Here is a 17,150-nt window from a genome sequence, read left to right on the forward strand (position 1 = left end):
ACATCCACTTTTATTATAGTATCACGGTATTTTAAGTTTCTGTGTAGTGCAAAGTAGGTAAAAAGACAGGCTTTGCAATCAGAAGGCTGGGTTTTAGGCCCAAATCCCAGCATTCATTATCACTGTGGTCTCCAGACATCTCTAAGCATCAATTTCTTCACTTGCAAATGGGAATAATAAGCTCTCTCCCAATAACTACCGTGAGGATTGAACAAGACCGATAAACACACAGCCACTACTTGGCAGCAGCAAAAGACTCAGCCACTGATGCTCGTCTAAGGGGAGGGGCCGTTAATAAAGGTCAAGACTACAGACGACCGGCTGCCTGGGGGGCTCGGTTGGTTAAGCGTCCGACTCTTGATTTCAGCTCAGGTCATGATCTTACGATTCGGGAGCCCAAGCCCCACATCGGGCTCTGCACCAGAGCCTGCTTGAGATTCTCGCTCTTCCTCTCCCCCTCTCTCAAAACAAATAAACATTAAAAAAAAAAAAAAAAAAAAAGAGTACAGAAGACCAAAAGTACCGCGTTCCGGATCTACCCAGATGAGGCCATTGTAGCAGCTCTGTTCACTGCTGCATGTTCGCACTACAGATCTGAAGGCAACCCAAGCTACTGACATTTTAAAGGAGATTTTGAAAAGAGAGAGTAACTAAGCCAGGGTCCACCACCAGTGACTTTCAAGACATCCAAGGAATAGGAACCAGAACTAAGAGCTTTTCTTGAAGTACGTGCATTTAATTTACCGATGCCATGATAAAAATTTTTCTTAATGTTACCAGTTGCTAAGGCTCAGGGGCCACATGGGTCACAGAACAGTCAGGGAATGAGACCCAGCTGCCCTGCACATCCATGCTTCTCCTCCTTGGTAACCTCTGTCCCAAGAGATCTCCGCCAGGCAGTTAGGAGTTTAAATGAGATCGTGTCATAGCACTTTAAAGAAAAAATGTAACGTGTTATATAAAAAGCAGGTAACACATGACCAGCAATTCTGGAGAAATAGTCTGTCCCGTGTCAGCACCTGAATCCACGGGTATAAAATACAAATCCAAATGCCAAACTTTCCTGTACCTGTTGTTCAAAAATCTCTGTTAACAAGAATATGGATGGTTTATTACTAAAACTGAAGAAAAATCCACCTGCTACTCAGAAACGCCTGATAACAGAAAGATGGGCGGTTAGCTCTAAAACTGAACACACCTACGTGGAATCTCTGGCTAGCGTCCCCTAAATCTCTTTCATTTCTGTTGCTTCTGCTGTGCTTTTCCAGCTTCTCTCTCCATCTCTGCAGCGGAGTAAACCTCCCCCCACCCCACCAGCAGCAGAACCACACCCCCACTGACATCAGAAGTTCCAGCAACTGGCCGGGCTTCCAGTTCGCTTTGGTCCCCTGACCACCTCGTGGAACTCCTCGTCTGCTCTCCACCCGCCTCCCCCTGCCCCCTCGTTGGGCTTGGGCGCCACATACTATGCTGACAATCCCCTCCACTGCATCCCTCCCCTCCCTCCACCCTCACTCCATCCACTCCATCCCCGGGGAAAGCCCCAAGCCTGGGCAAAACCAACCACCCACCTTCTCCGTTTTGTACCGAAGGAACAGGGATTGGTGTCACTAAGTGCTCACGTTCGCCACCTCAACAGGGCGCTCAGCACTGCCCGAAATCGTGCTGGATTCCCCTCATCTCTGCTATTACTACATTACCAGTCAATACTTTTTCCACCTTCCCACATAGCTCGTCTCTGATTCCCAGCTGATGGCCTGGCCTCATAGAGAACACAGAGAAAATCCATTTCAGCCCCTCTACCCGCATCTGTGGCCACCTTCTCCTCTTCCCGTCCTGCTGTCACAGAAGGACGAACCCTCCACCCACCACGATGCTCTGGGTCCCACCTCTCTCCTCGCCCAACCTCCGTTCCTGCCTCCCTGCCATCTTCGCTTTGACGTCTCAAAGGCATCTCACAATTTGTGTGTCCAGAAGGCTGCTGACCCTCCCTCCCCCCTCAAATCCACGGCCACCAACCCCACGCTCTCGCTAGAAAACTGGCGGTCATCCTTAGCGCCGGCCTCGACCCTTGTCCACGCTGTCGCCAAACCCCTTCTACTCAGTTACCTCCAGGAGGTCCCCTGCTGTCCACCGTGCCACCTTTCACCTGGACGATTCAAGCCCTGCCATCCTGCACACCTTCTGCCAGCGTTTCTGGCCTCGTCACAGCACCACCGCCCGCTGCGTTTGGTTCTTCCTCCTCCTCCTCCTCCTCCAACTGCCCAACTGTGCCCCACGTCCCGCAGGCGCCACCTCAAGGCATCCGTCATGTCCGTCAGTCCTCTCCCACGTTTGTCCTGGCATATTACATGCTATTCATTTCCAAAGGCGGGAATAAGAAGCAAAACAAGAAAGACCAACTGCCAGAGTCCCTGGGATCTGACCTAGAGGGGAGGCCGTCAGACCCGGACCACCGCAGCGGCCTCCTAACAGGCGTGCTGGCCACTCGGGCCACCCGGCCTGGCCTCCCCACCCGAGGCTGTCAGACACCTTCCTGGCACGCGGCTCTGTGTGTGCGTTCGCTTGGCGCGATCACCGTCATGGGCTCCGGGCTAACCACCGCATGGAGTTCGCACTTCTTAACATGAGGGTTAAGACTTCCCAACTTGGTCCCGGCCTCTCTCCAGTCTATCCCCTCCATCCCTCACTTGCCTTCACTCCCCATGAATCCCGTTCCCCTTCCATCTGCACTGCAGTGCCAGGGCTCACGGGGACACCTCCCTCTGGGAGCCCTCTCTCCATCGTCTTTTCTGGTGGAAACCTCACTCAGAAAAGCCCCGCCTCTTCTGAGACAGCCTCCCTGACGCCCCGGCTGGAAGGACGCTCAGCCTCTGCAATTCCACGCACTTCGGATTTGTTACAGCCCGCGTCCGCTCTGCAGCGCGGCTATCTGTTCCTGTGGCTTCTCACGGCTACGCGATTTTAATTCCTTGAGGACAAAGGCTTCATTCGCCTCTGTGTCCCCAAAAGGCCTTGAGAAAGTAAGTCCCCTCTCATCATGAAATGAAAATGAATCCAAATCCAACACCGTTTTGTAAAGTTAGTCACTTCAGCAACAAACTTAAACCACGTGCGTGCGGTTAAGATCTGATGCCCTGGAATCTGATCACTGAACAGGCCTCAGGGGCTTTACACTTGCTGCTCCCACACCTGGAATACTCCTCTCCAGACGCTCTAGGTGCCTGGCTCCCCCACCTTCAGCTCAAGTGACACAGCCTCAGAGAGGTTACTCTGATACAGCAATCTCCCTGATTACTCCATCTCTGGTACCCAGTCACTTCTACCGAAATGTCCTGGAGCCCTTGTAGACTGAGCACAATCGGAAAGCTTAGTTGGTTGTTTATTTTTTAACCTTCCGTCTCCTTAGGCCCTGAGGGCAGGAACTGCAGCCGTCTTGTTGCCACTGTACCAGTATGCATCTGGTACACAGAAAGCACCCGACCAGTGAGCGAACGAGAGCATGGATACATGCAAACGTGGGTAACCCCATGACCCTGGATTGGTGCACACCATAACCAGCTACCAAAGTCTCTAAAATACGACAATATACTTACTTGTCCAACCTTCGAAAGTTTAAGTTCTCTTAACGTATAGTCATGAGCGGCGCTTTCTTTGACGTTCCTAACACGCATGACCCCATATTCTTTTAGAGCACACTCGTCAGGCCAGTATTTGACACATTTACTCTGGAAGGGATCAGAAAAAAGAGTTAATCTCTGTGAACTCTGAAGTGAAAAGCCCAAACCAGCGGAAAATAAAATGTTCGAGTCCTGCTTAATAACCAAGCTAAAGAAAATGCCCTGTCTGGCATCTGTTAGAGTTTCAAAGAAACGGAAAAACAAGTTCGAATAAGAAAAAGCAGGTGCTTGGAAAGCCGGGGAGAAAGGGGGAAGAGAAGTCAGCCTTGGCAGAGTCGTCTGATCTAAGATGCATGTGAAAAGAGGGTCAAGGATTGTTTATTTACCTCTAAGGAACCAAAGACGCAGAGTGAGGGCCTAGCCAGTTTGAGGGTTCTGCCTAGCCACCGCTAAATTCTGGATTCCAGGGATCTGCCTGTCACTCCACAGGGGAGCCAAGCAATCACTCTAGAAATGGATGGGCTGCCCAAAGAGCCACACTGTCTGATTCGCTTCCGTACCCACGTAGGAGGACTCCGTGCCTTATCTAACCCAAGTGTGAACAGCTCCAGCACCGAAAGGCAGCGATGCGGTTTTGAACCAGCTGCTTTTTCTATATCCAGATCCATCTGATACCTACTACACACGTCACCTTCGCTTAACTGGGTGCCTGGGAACGCCAAGCCCGTAATAGCTGCTGGCTTCAGAGCAGACAAACCGAAAAACATGGCACCAAGTAAATCATTCTTGTTGCCAAAGAGGAAGATATGTAGCTCAATGAGAGGTCCTGGGCAGAGGATGTTTTTGCGTTTTGGTTTTTTCTGGGAGTGGACTTTCCACAACCACCAAGATACCTATTGAAAAACCAAGAGACATCAGCCAGAGAAATTTAGCTTTCATGCTAGGAAGACAAAGAAATTCGGTTATAAAACTATGAATAAGAGAGCAGCTGCAGGCATCCCCAAAGTCAATGATTAATTGAAAAGGGAGGGCAGGGGGAACATGGCAGAAGGAAGTTGACCAGAAGTATTAACAGACGGTGCAACTTTTTTTGCCTGGCAATGGCTTACATGGTCTTTTATTATTATTCCGAATTCAGCTTTCTCTTCAATATTCTGTAGATCCAAATACCTCTTTGACAGACTTGATACAATTTGTATTATCCTCAAATAAGCACTTTTAATATTAATGGTACTCAGTGCTGTTGCTGGCCAATCAATTCTGTGACTGTTGGCTGCTCAAGAGACTCAACAGAGAACAAAAAATTAAATCATAACTCTGAAAACATTTCAGCTGACTTTGAATTATCAGCAGACTATTGCGGCCCTCCTCCTAGTTTTCCAAACTCTGACACAGACTTTGGCAGACAAATTCTACAATGTGAGAGCTAATGCTTCAGTTTTTAAACTAAAGCCCAGGAATCAAAAGGAATTCAGAATCTGGGTTTTCTCCTGTGCAATGGTGGAAGGGTGGGAGGGACCTGAGAGAGCAGGTTGTGAGAACCACCTGTGGAGAGAATATGTCCATCATCCTCTCCATCTGGGACTAAAAAGCATATTCGGGAAGCAGGTGCAGACGTGGGGGCGGAGGTGAGGAGAGGGGCAGAGTGATTTAGCCCAGTGTCTGTCTATTCTAGGAGTTTTCGGCAGCTCTTCTTGAAAGGGACGTAAACTAATTCCTCTGAAGTGACACAAGAACCCTTTCTTCATGCCCCCTGGTCCCCTGAGAAGAGGTAGCCTCCTATGAAGCGGACTAAAGGCAGGACAGAGGGCTCAGTTTTCCATTCTATACGTAGGGCAGGTAACAGTCACCTGAAGCAGAAACTAGGAAGACGTTTTACCCTGTCCATTAATTCAAGAACATCTCATGTTATGGCACATAGCTGCTGGAGGAAGCCTTTGTTTCACAGGGACCAGATCTAGCCTCAAAGGTTTTCAGAAGTGCTGAAACTAGTTAGCACAATGATGAAAATCTTACAAAATCACACTGCCCTTCAAAACTGATAGGAAAATTACATTAGAGCACTAAGATCCAAATCACCCATCTGTCTTAGGTTTAACTTGCAGATGACTGCTATATTCCATGAAAATTTTATGCAAACCATTTAAAGTGTAACTACAAAAGAACTTTGACTAGAACACAAAAACACAGAACTTTTCCAACTTAAAAACCCACATGGATGGGCTCACTTTGGGATAACGCACAGAGCGGTTACTCAGTGAGATCTGTCTGCTTCTCTGTAGGTGTGGGATGTTACAATTTTTAAAAACCGGAAAGGTCACAAAAAGTGTAGGGAGAGGAGTACTTGGCATAGACAGCTGGGGAGGGGGGGTGTACACGGGGACAAACACTCTGGGGGCAGTTTGGCAGAAGTTATTAGAATTTACAACATGCATACCCTATGACCTAACATTTCTTTTTCTTGACATCTACCCTAGAGAAACATCTGCCACACGCACACATACACAAGCAAGAATAACATTATTCACTTCAGCACTGCTTGTTAAGAGCAAAAACTGAAACACTTAAATGCTCAACACATAATGGTGAAATAAATTACGGTATATCCTTACCATGGAAAATCATGCAATTACCAAAAAGAAAGAGGCCAATATGTACTAACAGTAGATATTCAACCATTCACTTCGGTGGGGCCCAAAATGCACAACAAAATTCATGTATGAAAATACTTTTACATACGGTATTTTTCAGAAATTAGCACTACAGACTTCATTAGGCACCTACAGGTACATAAATACACGCATATACGTAAATGTTGGTATGTTATGTTTACAGTAATGCCTCCCATACACGTATGTATGTAAATGCCAAGAAGACAGCATGGAAGAATACACATTGCACCAGTCACAGGGATTTCAAATGGGTGGCCAAGGGATGGTGACAAAGGCAACTTTAATCATAACGATAATGTGTTTGGATATTTACATAAATATATGCTTGAATAATTCTAAATAATTTACAAAATTTTTTAATGTTTATTTATTTTGAGAGAGAGACAGACAGACAGAGTGTGAGTGGAGGAGGGACAGAGAGAGGAAGACACAGAATCCGAAGCAGGCTCTAGGCTCTGAGCTGTCAGCACAGAGGCCAACGCAGGGCTCGAACTCACAAACCACGAGACCATGACCTGAGCTACAAAGTTGGACACTTAACCAAATGAGTCACCCAGGCACCCCTTCAAATAATTTTTAGATGTCTACAAGTCATGATAAGTATGATTTACATGACCAGTGAAATCACTACTTGTTAGTACTCCAATCCTTTGAAGGTACTAGATGGGGCTTTTCACATTCCCTTCTGGACTCCTGCTCCTGGATACAATACAGTAACAGGGATTGGATTTACCCTTCCACCTCAGACAACTAAAAAACAGGAAAAATGAAAAGACATATATAATAGAATTAGTAAGAAGGACATTAAAACAGTTATTACAAATATACTCCATATGTCCAAAAGGTGTAAGTTAAAAAGAGAGACATAGACGGCATTAAAAACGAAAACAGGGGCACCTAGGTGGCTCAGTCAGTTAAGCGTCCGACTTTGGCTTAGGTCATGATCTCACAGCTCATCAGTTCAAGCCCCACGTCGGGCTCTGTGGGCCCATCCACAGAGCTGGACGGGTCACGTCCAGCTCAGAGCCTGGAACCTGCTTCAGATCCTGTGTCTCCCTCTCTCTCTCTGCCCCTTCCTTGCTCGCACTGTCTCTCTCTCTTTCTCAAAACAAACATTAAATCAAAAACAATCTTGAAACGAAAACAAAAACAAATGGGTGGTGGGCACTAAGGAGAGTACTTGTTAGGACGAGAGCACTGGGTGTTATACGTAAGTGATGAATCATTAAATCCTACTCCTGCAATCATTATTAAACTATATGTTAACTAACTTGGATTCAAATGAAATTTAAAAATTAAAATAATAATGATAATAAGAGATTTTTACATATAAAAAGAACCCAAAACAATAAAACTTACAGAGATGAAAAAGATAATATCTGATGAAAGATGAAAAGAGAACACACCGAATAGTCCTAACAGCAGATGATACACCACAGAAGGAAAAAAAATCAACCTGAGGGCATACAGCAAAACAAACCGTCCAAAATGAAACCGGGTTGGGGGGAGGGGGCAGGTTTCTTGAAACACCATCTGCCAGAAGTCATTCACCGTGTTTTGCAGGGGGTAGACAGCCAAGCAAAATGAGCAAAGTCTCCATGGGCCGCAGGATAACGTCAAGCAACCTAATATACGTGTAACTGGTGTCCCATGTTTGAAGAAATAATACACATTTCCAAATTTGAAGAAATCTATAAAGCCCATAGATCCAAGAAGCTCCATGAACCCCAAGCAGAAGGAACATAAAGAAAACTACACCAGGGGCGCCTGGGTGGCGCAGTCGGTTGAGCGTCCGACTTCAGCCAGGTCACGATCTCGCGGTCCGTGAGTTCGAGCCCCGCGTCAGGCTCTGGGCTGATGGCTCGGAGCCTGGAGCCTGTTTCCGATTCTGTGTCTCCCTCTCTCTCTCTGCCCCTCCCCCGTTCATGCTCTGTCTCTCCCTGTCCCAAAAATAAATAAATGTTGAAAAAAAAAAAAGAAAACTACACCAAAGCCTGTTGTAATCACATTTCTTCTACTCTCTTTCCTCCAGAGGGTCAGAGTAAGCCTAATTTGTTTATTCAATTGTTAACATGGTCAACCTGACATGTCTGATACTTCACAGTTCATCAGAAGAGCGTGGAGTGTACCTTTCCTCTCTCCACTTCTTTCGTCGTCATGACAATCACTCGCGAGTTTTCTTGAAACACCATCCGCCAGAAGTCATTCACCGTGTTTTGCAGGCAGCCTTGTGTGGCAATGTAACTCTTTTTGGGCTTTGAATTGTTGCATTTGGTTTCAAACTCAGGCTAGAAATTTAGGAAGAAATTCCTTTAATCATTGGAAAGTTGCTTTCAGGTCACAAGAAATACAAAACACAAAAGATGGCTAGCAATGCCTGGTCAGAAAACATGGCAGAAAGCAAAGATTACCATGATAATATTTGCATTGATGTAATCTGAAACAGGCTCATTGGGATCACCATCATGGAGGACAACTCTGGTATGATCGACTGGAAGAAAAAGAGACCACAGTCAAAAAGTACTCATTCCTCTTCAGGACATGTCATTTCAAAATAGTTAATCCTCAACCTCGTCCAAGTTTTATTCACTTAATGATAAAAGCACATAAAAAATTAAATCCTAAATGAGCACAACAATGATCCAAACACCACATGATGCCTCATAATGCGGTCTTTAAGAAGAACAAAGTAGCAACAGCAATTCCTTGGTCTTGATTATGTGCTGTGGATATACAGGATATTACCACTGGGAAAAGCTAAAGGGTACGTGGGAGCCCTCCGTATATTTTTATAACTTCTTGTGTCTAAAAATATTTCAAAACAAAAAGTTTTTTTTTAAAACCAAAGCAAGAGTAAGTATAGATAAATGACATGATGTCTGAGATTTGCTTAACATAATATGGGGGGAGAGGAGGAGCGGAGCAGAGTATAAATAAAACAGGACTAGGTATGAGTTGACAACGCTGGGAGCTGGGCAGCGGGTATGTGTGGTTCTTTATACTGTTCTGTCTACTTCTGAATAGGTTTGAAACTTTCCATAATAAAATTGGTGGCTTTTTTTTTTTTTAATGAAGCACACTGAACTACAACATCTAGCAGATAAGATTTTGATAGTGTCAGCTGACCAAATTCTGTACAAAAGTACATTATTGGGGGGTACCTGGGTGGCTCGGTCGGTTAATCGTCTGACTTCGGCTCAGGTCATGATCTCACGGTTCGTGGGTTCGAGCCCCGCTTCGGGCTCTGTGCTGACAGCTCAGAGCCCGGAGCCTGCTTGGGATTCTGTGTCTCCCTCTCTCTCTGCCCCTCCCCTGCTTGTACTCTGTCTCTCTCTCTCAAAAATAAAATAAAAAAATAAATAAAAATAAAAAAGTACCTTAGTGGTATAGAAATCTGAGCACTCTACCTAAGCAACTTATAATGGGAATTAGTGATATAGTTGTATGTCTTACACTCCCCATCTCTAAAGAAATAAGACGTTAATCAAGAGGAAGCATCTGACTGGGACCTTTAAGAGAGGAAAAGGCAACGATACTCTCTTCACATAACTGCAGATGATTGTTCCTGTTGCCTTTTCCTACATCCCTGCATCTCACTAATGAGTTCCATTAGGCCTCCTGAGCAGAAAGGAAAACTTAAGACATAAACAGGATGAGGCTGCCCCAAGGTCATCAGGACCATGCTGTGGCTCAGACTGATTCTCTGCAAATTCCTATTGCCTTTTCTCACTATTATGAATGGCTGCATTTTCTCCCATCCTCATCTACACACATTTCAAATAACCGTTTGGATGTGATGGACATATGTATCATGTATGCGTCCATATGTACACAGAGAGAGCAAGACTATCTCTCTCTCTCTCTCTCTCTCTCTCTCTCTCTCTCACACACACACACACACACATACACACACACACACGACAGATTTACGATACCTGACATAATGGCTTGGACCCAATGAGACATGAGAGCAATGCTCACCAAACTGGCTCATGCATCCCAATAAACTTTGTGAAGTTTCTGAACACCGAAATATATACACATGTATATACAAACATGCCCTATTTTTAAGTTTGGTAAATACATTATGCATGCACTGCCATCAATCTGTATGTCAGATTTAAATTTTTCTTTCTTTCTTTTTTTAGACACAGGGTATAAATCAAGAGAAGTTCTAAATGTTCCTTCCCTTCACCCCAGCGGGCCGCCTTGCACAGCCCGCTCTGGCGATCCCTCCAAGAGCGTGGCGCTCAGAGCAGAGACTGTGAGGGCTCCTGTGCCAGTTCTCCCGTTGGGGTCTTGCTAAAATGGTCTAGAAAACCGGGAGAATAAGAACACCCACTTTGTGCACATGTGGTGTAATTAAGTGACACAGGTGCAGAGTCCGGTACAGAGCAGCCCTCAGGACACGCGCGCTACAACAGCTGTTTAGTGCCATCTCTAGGGTCCTCGCCACAAGCCTCCATCCTTCCTCTCGTTCCCTGTGGCTCAACTTTGGCTCTACCAGGCAGCATCTAGGTAATTAAGGGCTTTACGAATCCCTTAGGGGCCTCTTCGGAGCAAAGCAGAATGTACCTGTATCTCCTGTAACTCGAGCTCAGAGGATCAGGGAGCAGAGCAGTTCGGGTCCTTGGGAGGAGGCTGCCTGTTCCCCAGAAGAGGGAACGGAGGCCCAGACAGAGGCGTGTCTTCCCAAGACGCACGGGCCGAGCAGCGCAGTGCAAGGACACAAGTCTGGGACCTCTGAGGGTCATGGTGTGGCCTGCCCCTGGGAGATGGCAAGCCCTGAGATACTCACTTTTTTTTTTTAATTAAACATTAAAAAAAAATTTTTTTTTAACGTTTATTCATTTTTGAGAGATGGAGAGAGACAGACCGTGAGTGGTGGAGGGGCAGAGAGAGAGGGAGACACAGGATCCGAAGCAGGCTCCAGGCTCTGAGCTGTCGGCACGGAGCCCGACGTGGGGCTCGAACCCATGAACCCTGAGATCATGACCTGAGCTGAAGTCAGATGCTTAACTGAGCCACCCAAGTGCTCCAATTTAATTTTTTTAAATGTTTATTTTTGAGAGAGAGACAGACCACAAGTGGCGGAGGGGCAGACAGAGAGGGAGACACAGAATCCCAAGCAGGCTCCGGGGTCTGAATTGTCAGCACAGAGCCCAATGCAGGGCTTGAACTCACAATCCATGAGATCATGACCTGAGCTGAAGTCGGACAACTTAACCGACTGAGCCACCCAGGCTCCCCTGAGATTCTCATTCTTAGGCAGACAAAATTAATTAACAAAAGGAAATGACACATTCAAGACCGCCTGGTGGCCATTTTACCCAGCACGAGCATCACAGGAACTCAGTGAATGACACCATCCTTTCCCACCGCATTTGATGATTTTGGAAACTGCTCACAATCGAAAAAGCCTAAGGCCTCGGCTCTGCTAAGAAGACACGGAGCCCCTGGGAAAAGTTACAGGGACGCTGAGGAATCCAACTCTCCAAGAGTGACTATTACAGGACAGAATATTAAATACTTACAGGGTAGGATGTTTTTATATCTATTTTTGTTCTTATTTTCTTGTCTCTGACCCTCTTTTCTGCTGTAGAGAAGTTTGCACTCCTGTTGCTGTAGTGTCTGGAGAGGAAAAAAAGTAAATATTATTGCATGTCGAAAGCTTTAAAAAAAAAAAAAAATCCTGGCTCAGCATTTCTGCTTTAGGAACGTTATCCTTGGAAATGTTCAGAGTTGCATACAACAGCTACAGATATGCTCATCTTAACGCCATGTCAACAATGTCAAGAACAATTTCCAAGAAGAAAGGACGGCCTGGACAGCACTACCATTAATTCACACAAACGGGTGCTCTGCGACCATTAAAAAAAAACGTTCTTGGGGCGCCTGGGTGGCTCAGTCGGTTAAGGGTCCGACTTCAGCTCAGGTCATGATCTCACGGTTCATGGGTTCGAGCCCCGTGTCGGCCTCTGTGGTTCGAGCCCCGTGTTGGCCTCTGTGCTGACAGCTCAGAGCCTGGAGCCTGCTTCAGATTCTGTGTCTCCCTCTCTCTCTGCCCCTCCCCTGCTCGTGCTCGGTCTCTTTCAGTCTCTCAAAAATAAATAAATGTTAAAAAAAAATTTTTTTTTAAATGTTCTTGGAGAATTTTTAATGCCTTGAAAAGATGATCAGAGTAAACATTAAGTGAAAAGAAGGTCAAACTTCCAAAACAGTGTATTACATAAGCCATATGTCTGCATTAGCCTATGTATATGAGAAATGGCAAAAGAATATATACCAAAAAAGGAATGGGAGTGTTTTTTTTTTCAGGGTACTAGAATTATGAAGCCTTTTCTTCATTTTTTTAAACTTTGTTTGTTTGTTTGTTTGTTTGTTTTTGCCTTAAGTTTTTAGTGGATAAATATTTATTAGGACAGAAACCTTTTAAATTTTTAACTTTTTAAAAAATATTTATTTTTGAGAGAGAGAGAGAGAGAGACTGAGCACAAGTGGTGGAGGAGCAGAGCGAGAGGGAGACACAGAATCCAAAGCAGGCTCTAGGCTCTGAGCTGTTAGCATAGAGCCCAATGCGGGGTTCGAACTCATGAGCTGTGAGATCATAACTTAAGCCAAAGTCAGATGCTCAACCAACTGAGCCACTCAGGCATGCCAGGAAAGAAACCTTTTCTTATTTTTTTAATGTTTATTTATTTTTGAGAGACAGAGAGAGAGGACATAGGTCGGGGAGAGGCAGAGAGAGAGGGAGACAAAATGTGAAGCAGGCTCCAGGCTCTGAGCTGTCAGTACAGAGCCCGACACAGGGCTTGAACTCATGAGCTGTGAGATCATGACCCAAGCCTAGGTCAGACACTTAACCGACTGAGTCACCCGGGCACCCCTAAGAAACCTTTTAAAATAACAATTATTAGGAACGAAAGTTGGGGCGCCTGGCTGGCTCAATCACAAGAACGTGTGACTCTTGATCTTGGGTTGTGGGTTCGAGCTTCACATTCGATGTAGAGATTACTGAAAAACATAAATAAACTTAAACAAAAAAGACTGAGAGCCAATGAGCATTGGTGTAGAGCATATAAATAATGGCTGTGATCATGCTCTTGACTTTATGATCTGCTGCCTACTTTTACCATCGTTTAATTCAGAGCAAGCCACATACTACCTCTCAAATTCGGATACAGTAGAAGTGGTACCGGGTACCACTGGATCACGGGCATGCAAGCTTTGCTCCTCCTATCCCAGAAACCCTATGCCCTAGGCAGGCAGCGTGAGTCTGCTTGTGTCTACACAAACACCCACTCCCTACGTTTTCCCCAGCCAGGGAGTAAGGAAGGGAATGTCAGGCTCTTAGAGCAAGTGGTCAGGAGGGACTCCCCTTCAGGGAAAGGAGGTGGGGAACGCGATCTGAGAGAGCCACAGAGGGGCTAGCCCCGGCAGAAGAGGGGTTGTGGGGAAGCGAGAAGGACCAGCTGCAGAAATAGACATGAAGGTGCACAAGCCAGGCAGAAGCATGTTCAAGGGGTTAAGGTTTTATTTTCAAAATTACAAGAAGTACCTCTTTGAAGGACCATTAGTTTCTAAAAAGTCTAATGTGTAAGCGGAATTCACGAATGGGCAAATCAAGAGGCACCTGGTGGGCTGAGCATCTGACTTCGGCTCAGGTCACGATCTTGCGGTTCATGAGTTCGAGCCTCACGTTGGGCTCTGTGCTGACAGCTCAGAGCCCGGAGCCTGCTTCAGATTCCGTGTCTCCCTCTGTCTCTTTGCCCCTCTCCCCCTCGCGCGCTCTCTCTCTCTCTCTCTCTCTCTCAAAAATAAATAAACATTTAAAAAAATGGCAAATCAAGAAAGTGGAAGGGACACTGAATAAAGAGAAGAAAATATATGTGTGCTATACATGTATATATAAATTCCAAAATGGTTAGCCCATCGAGGTTTCTATAAGGAGCAACAGTCAATATTGCATAGCACAGTGGCCCGCTAGATTTCCATTTCATTTATCTGAATTTCACAGACAGGTATCAAAGTCGAGACTTTAAATTGCTATTTGGCTCTCAGTTTGAAAATGCAATAATTGGGCTTGACACACAGCTCATAACAAAAGTCGGTCCCCGGCTGAAACCCAGGAGGACTAAACTACAATGTACACAGACCTCGGATGATGAGACAGTCATTCCAATTCTTAAAAGGAGCTCGGATTAAGTAATTAAGGCCATTTGCCTTCTGCGAGCTGGCATTTCCTCTGAACTGTGAGCCAGTCTTACTGAGCAACACTGCTGTGTTAGGAGAAGAAGGTTCAGTCTTGATTTTCAGACATTAAGGTGAGGTTCAAAAAGAAGCCCAAACTCTACAAGCTGACTCAAGCACTTAAAAGCCAAACAAGTGAAGAGAAACAACATCAACAAAAGCTACAAGGTGGGGGTGGCTAGGAAATAATAAGCTGCTTGATTCAAAACAAACCTGACAGCGACGCGTTCAAGTGCTCACTTACGAAACATACCTCGCGTGATGCTTTGCTGGCGGAGGCACAGGCCTGAGCTGTCTCTATAAAAGGCAAATTTCACCCAGACCCTCCCTTGCTCAGGCTCCAGTGTCTACCCCGGCCTGCAACCAAGTTCCAGCTTTTCAGAACTCACGCTCCTCCTCTTCTCTGCCTCTAACCTCAGCCAGTCTGTCTATGCCTCAGCTTCCTCGAGTGTAAGGTGGGGAAAATCCTAACTACCTACCCCACAGGGTCAGTGTAAGAGTTAAGGGAGATTACTACAAAAGGTGCAAAAACACGGCACATTGGTTGGACCATCTATTCAGGTCAGCCAGGGGCTCCCCCAACCCTGTATCAAGTTACCAATCGCCTCTTTCATGCGGATTTGGGGTCTGAACAGCACACAGGCTGAGACAGGCCTCTGGGCCCCAGGGTCTTCCAGAACGGACAAGCTCCAGAGCGCCTGCGTCCCAGGCACAGTCGGTGCTAACTGGCAGCGGCTGGCAGTTGTCACAAATTAGTAATGACCAACTGTGTGTCTCTCCCCCCAGCTCCTTCCTTAGTGCCCATTGGCCCATTCTCATCTGTGCCTGGGGCCCAAGTTGTCTGAACACATTTCGTTTTCCACAGTGGAAGGCTGCCCTCCATCCAGAGTGAGGCTGAAAATAAAAAGGGCGGCGACTTTCCCTGCTCTGCCTGCAGAGGCTCCCCAACTGCACCCGAGACAATCAGCTGCCACCTGCTATGGGGTGCTTCCTCCCCAGCGCCAGGCTGATGACCGGAAGAAGCAGAAGACTATCCAGCGAGCCGGCCCCTGCCCGTCACAACCCTTCCATGGCTTATCTTCCACAACCTCCTCCCCAGCAGTCCCGGTGGCACACGAAAAAAGCTGCGAACGACCTGTCAGGCTAAATGTCACAGTGTCTCCAGCCCCATTCTCCACTGGGCAGTGGCAGGGATGCTAATGATAATGACAGGCAGAAGAAGGGACAACGTAAAGCTGGGGTGCAGGCTGCAAGATCCCACTTTCCCCAAGTAACACCACAAAGAGTTTGGATCAAATGCCGAACCCTCAAAATGTGCCAGAGGTTAGTTACCATCGCCTGATTGCATGAGTCAAAACAGATCTAGAGCCAAAGGGATTGTATCAGATTTTAAGTCTTAAAAAGCACCAAGAGAAGCCAATTCCCTGATCCACACTGCATATTTACAAGCACCTGGCTGGCTCAGACCGTGGAACATGCAACTCTTGATCTCAGGGTTGTGAGTTCGAGCTCCACATGGAGTGTAGAGATGACTTAAAAATAAAATCTTAAAAAAAAAAAAAAAAAAAAAAACGAAGAAGAAGTGCCCAGGAGCATGACCAACTGTGGATGGGACAAGTGCTCACGTGCAGAACCATCCCCTGACATTTATGACCAGGAAACACTCCTGCTTCCCACCCCCGGGGCCCCTCCCAGCCTAAATGCCAGGGGCAGCGTCCCCAGTCACTATAATGACCGAATGGGACCCCCACAAGGCTTCAAAAGCCCTGATTGAAAGCCACTGGACCTGGCTCTTGACCAGAATGTCAGGAATCCAAACAGAGGAGCAGGTTCAAGGAGAGACAGACAGGCAGGAAACACACCGGCAGAACCACGCATCCCCAGGTACCACGACAATGACAAGGGCCCAGTGACCATTCTGCCTGCACTGTTCCGGGCAACGGGGACAAATCACAAAAGTAACACCAGCAACCATCAAGGCCAGAGCAAACCACAATTACCTTGCCTTTAAAAACAGAACTACAAGGGCGTATATACTGCATGGGGTAAGGGAGGGGTGGGGATGGAGAAACAAGACTGGCGAAACGTTTGCAAGTGTCAAGGGTGCGGGTAGGGGAAGAGAAGGTCCATCGTACTATCTTCTCTACTTTGGGGTATTCAAAAGCTTCGATAACAGAAGGTTTCTCATGAACAAAATAAAAGCTAGAAGTGTAAAAGCTCCTACCGGCTCTGCCCCCACCCCACTCTTGGCTGCAGCCTCCCGAAGGACAGAGAGGGAGCGGAGCAAGACTGCCGGGCAGGTGGGCTCCTGGCCCTGACGCCGTGAATGATTATTAGGACAGCGGTAACCACCTGGGCAGGATCCGAAACCAGGCCTGCTACCCGGTCTGAATGACCCTCTGTGTTCCTCTGGCATCCGTCCTGTGTGCAGAGGACGCTGCAATTTCTCATCCCGTCCCCTCCGCTGCAAGCTCTGCAGTGTCGCCAGGCGCCACGGGCGGGTGAAAGCCCCCCGCATCCTGATACCACGCCACACAGCCTGTCGCCGTTTCTCTGCTGTGGGATTTGGGCAGCCTGTCCTGAACGAGTCCTCAGCACCACCCAGGCA

At 46.7% G+C, this 17,150-nt stretch overlaps 1 protein-coding gene across 2 annotated transcripts in view; it reads right to left on the bottom strand.

Annotated features, from left to right (window-relative positions):
* Positions 1 to 17,150, bottom strand: part of PTPN11 (protein tyrosine phosphatase non-receptor type 11) — an 81,565-nt gene that overhangs the window by 19,109 nt on the left and 45,306 nt on the right. For both annotated transcript variants that reach the window (XM_040443838.1, XM_040443837.1), the window contains exons 7-10: positions 11,827 to 11,923; positions 8,704 to 8,783; positions 8,422 to 8,580; positions 3,597 to 3,728 (exon numbers count right to left, since the gene is read on the bottom strand). In XM_040443838.1, the coding sequence (XP_040299772.1) occupies positions 3,597 to 3,728; positions 8,422 to 8,580; positions 8,704 to 8,783; positions 11,827 to 11,923 (468 nt within the window). The remainder of the gene's footprint in view (positions 1 to 3,596; positions 3,729 to 8,421; positions 8,581 to 8,703; positions 8,784 to 11,826; positions 11,924 to 17,150) is intronic.

This window comes from Herpailurus yagouaroundi, unplaced genomic scaffold (assembly GCF_014898765.1).
Source record: "Herpailurus yagouaroundi ecotype Mexico unplaced genomic scaffold, PumYag 191, whole genome shotgun sequence".
Classification (NCBI taxonomy): Eukaryota; Metazoa; Chordata; class Mammalia; order Carnivora; family Felidae; genus Herpailurus; species Herpailurus yagouaroundi.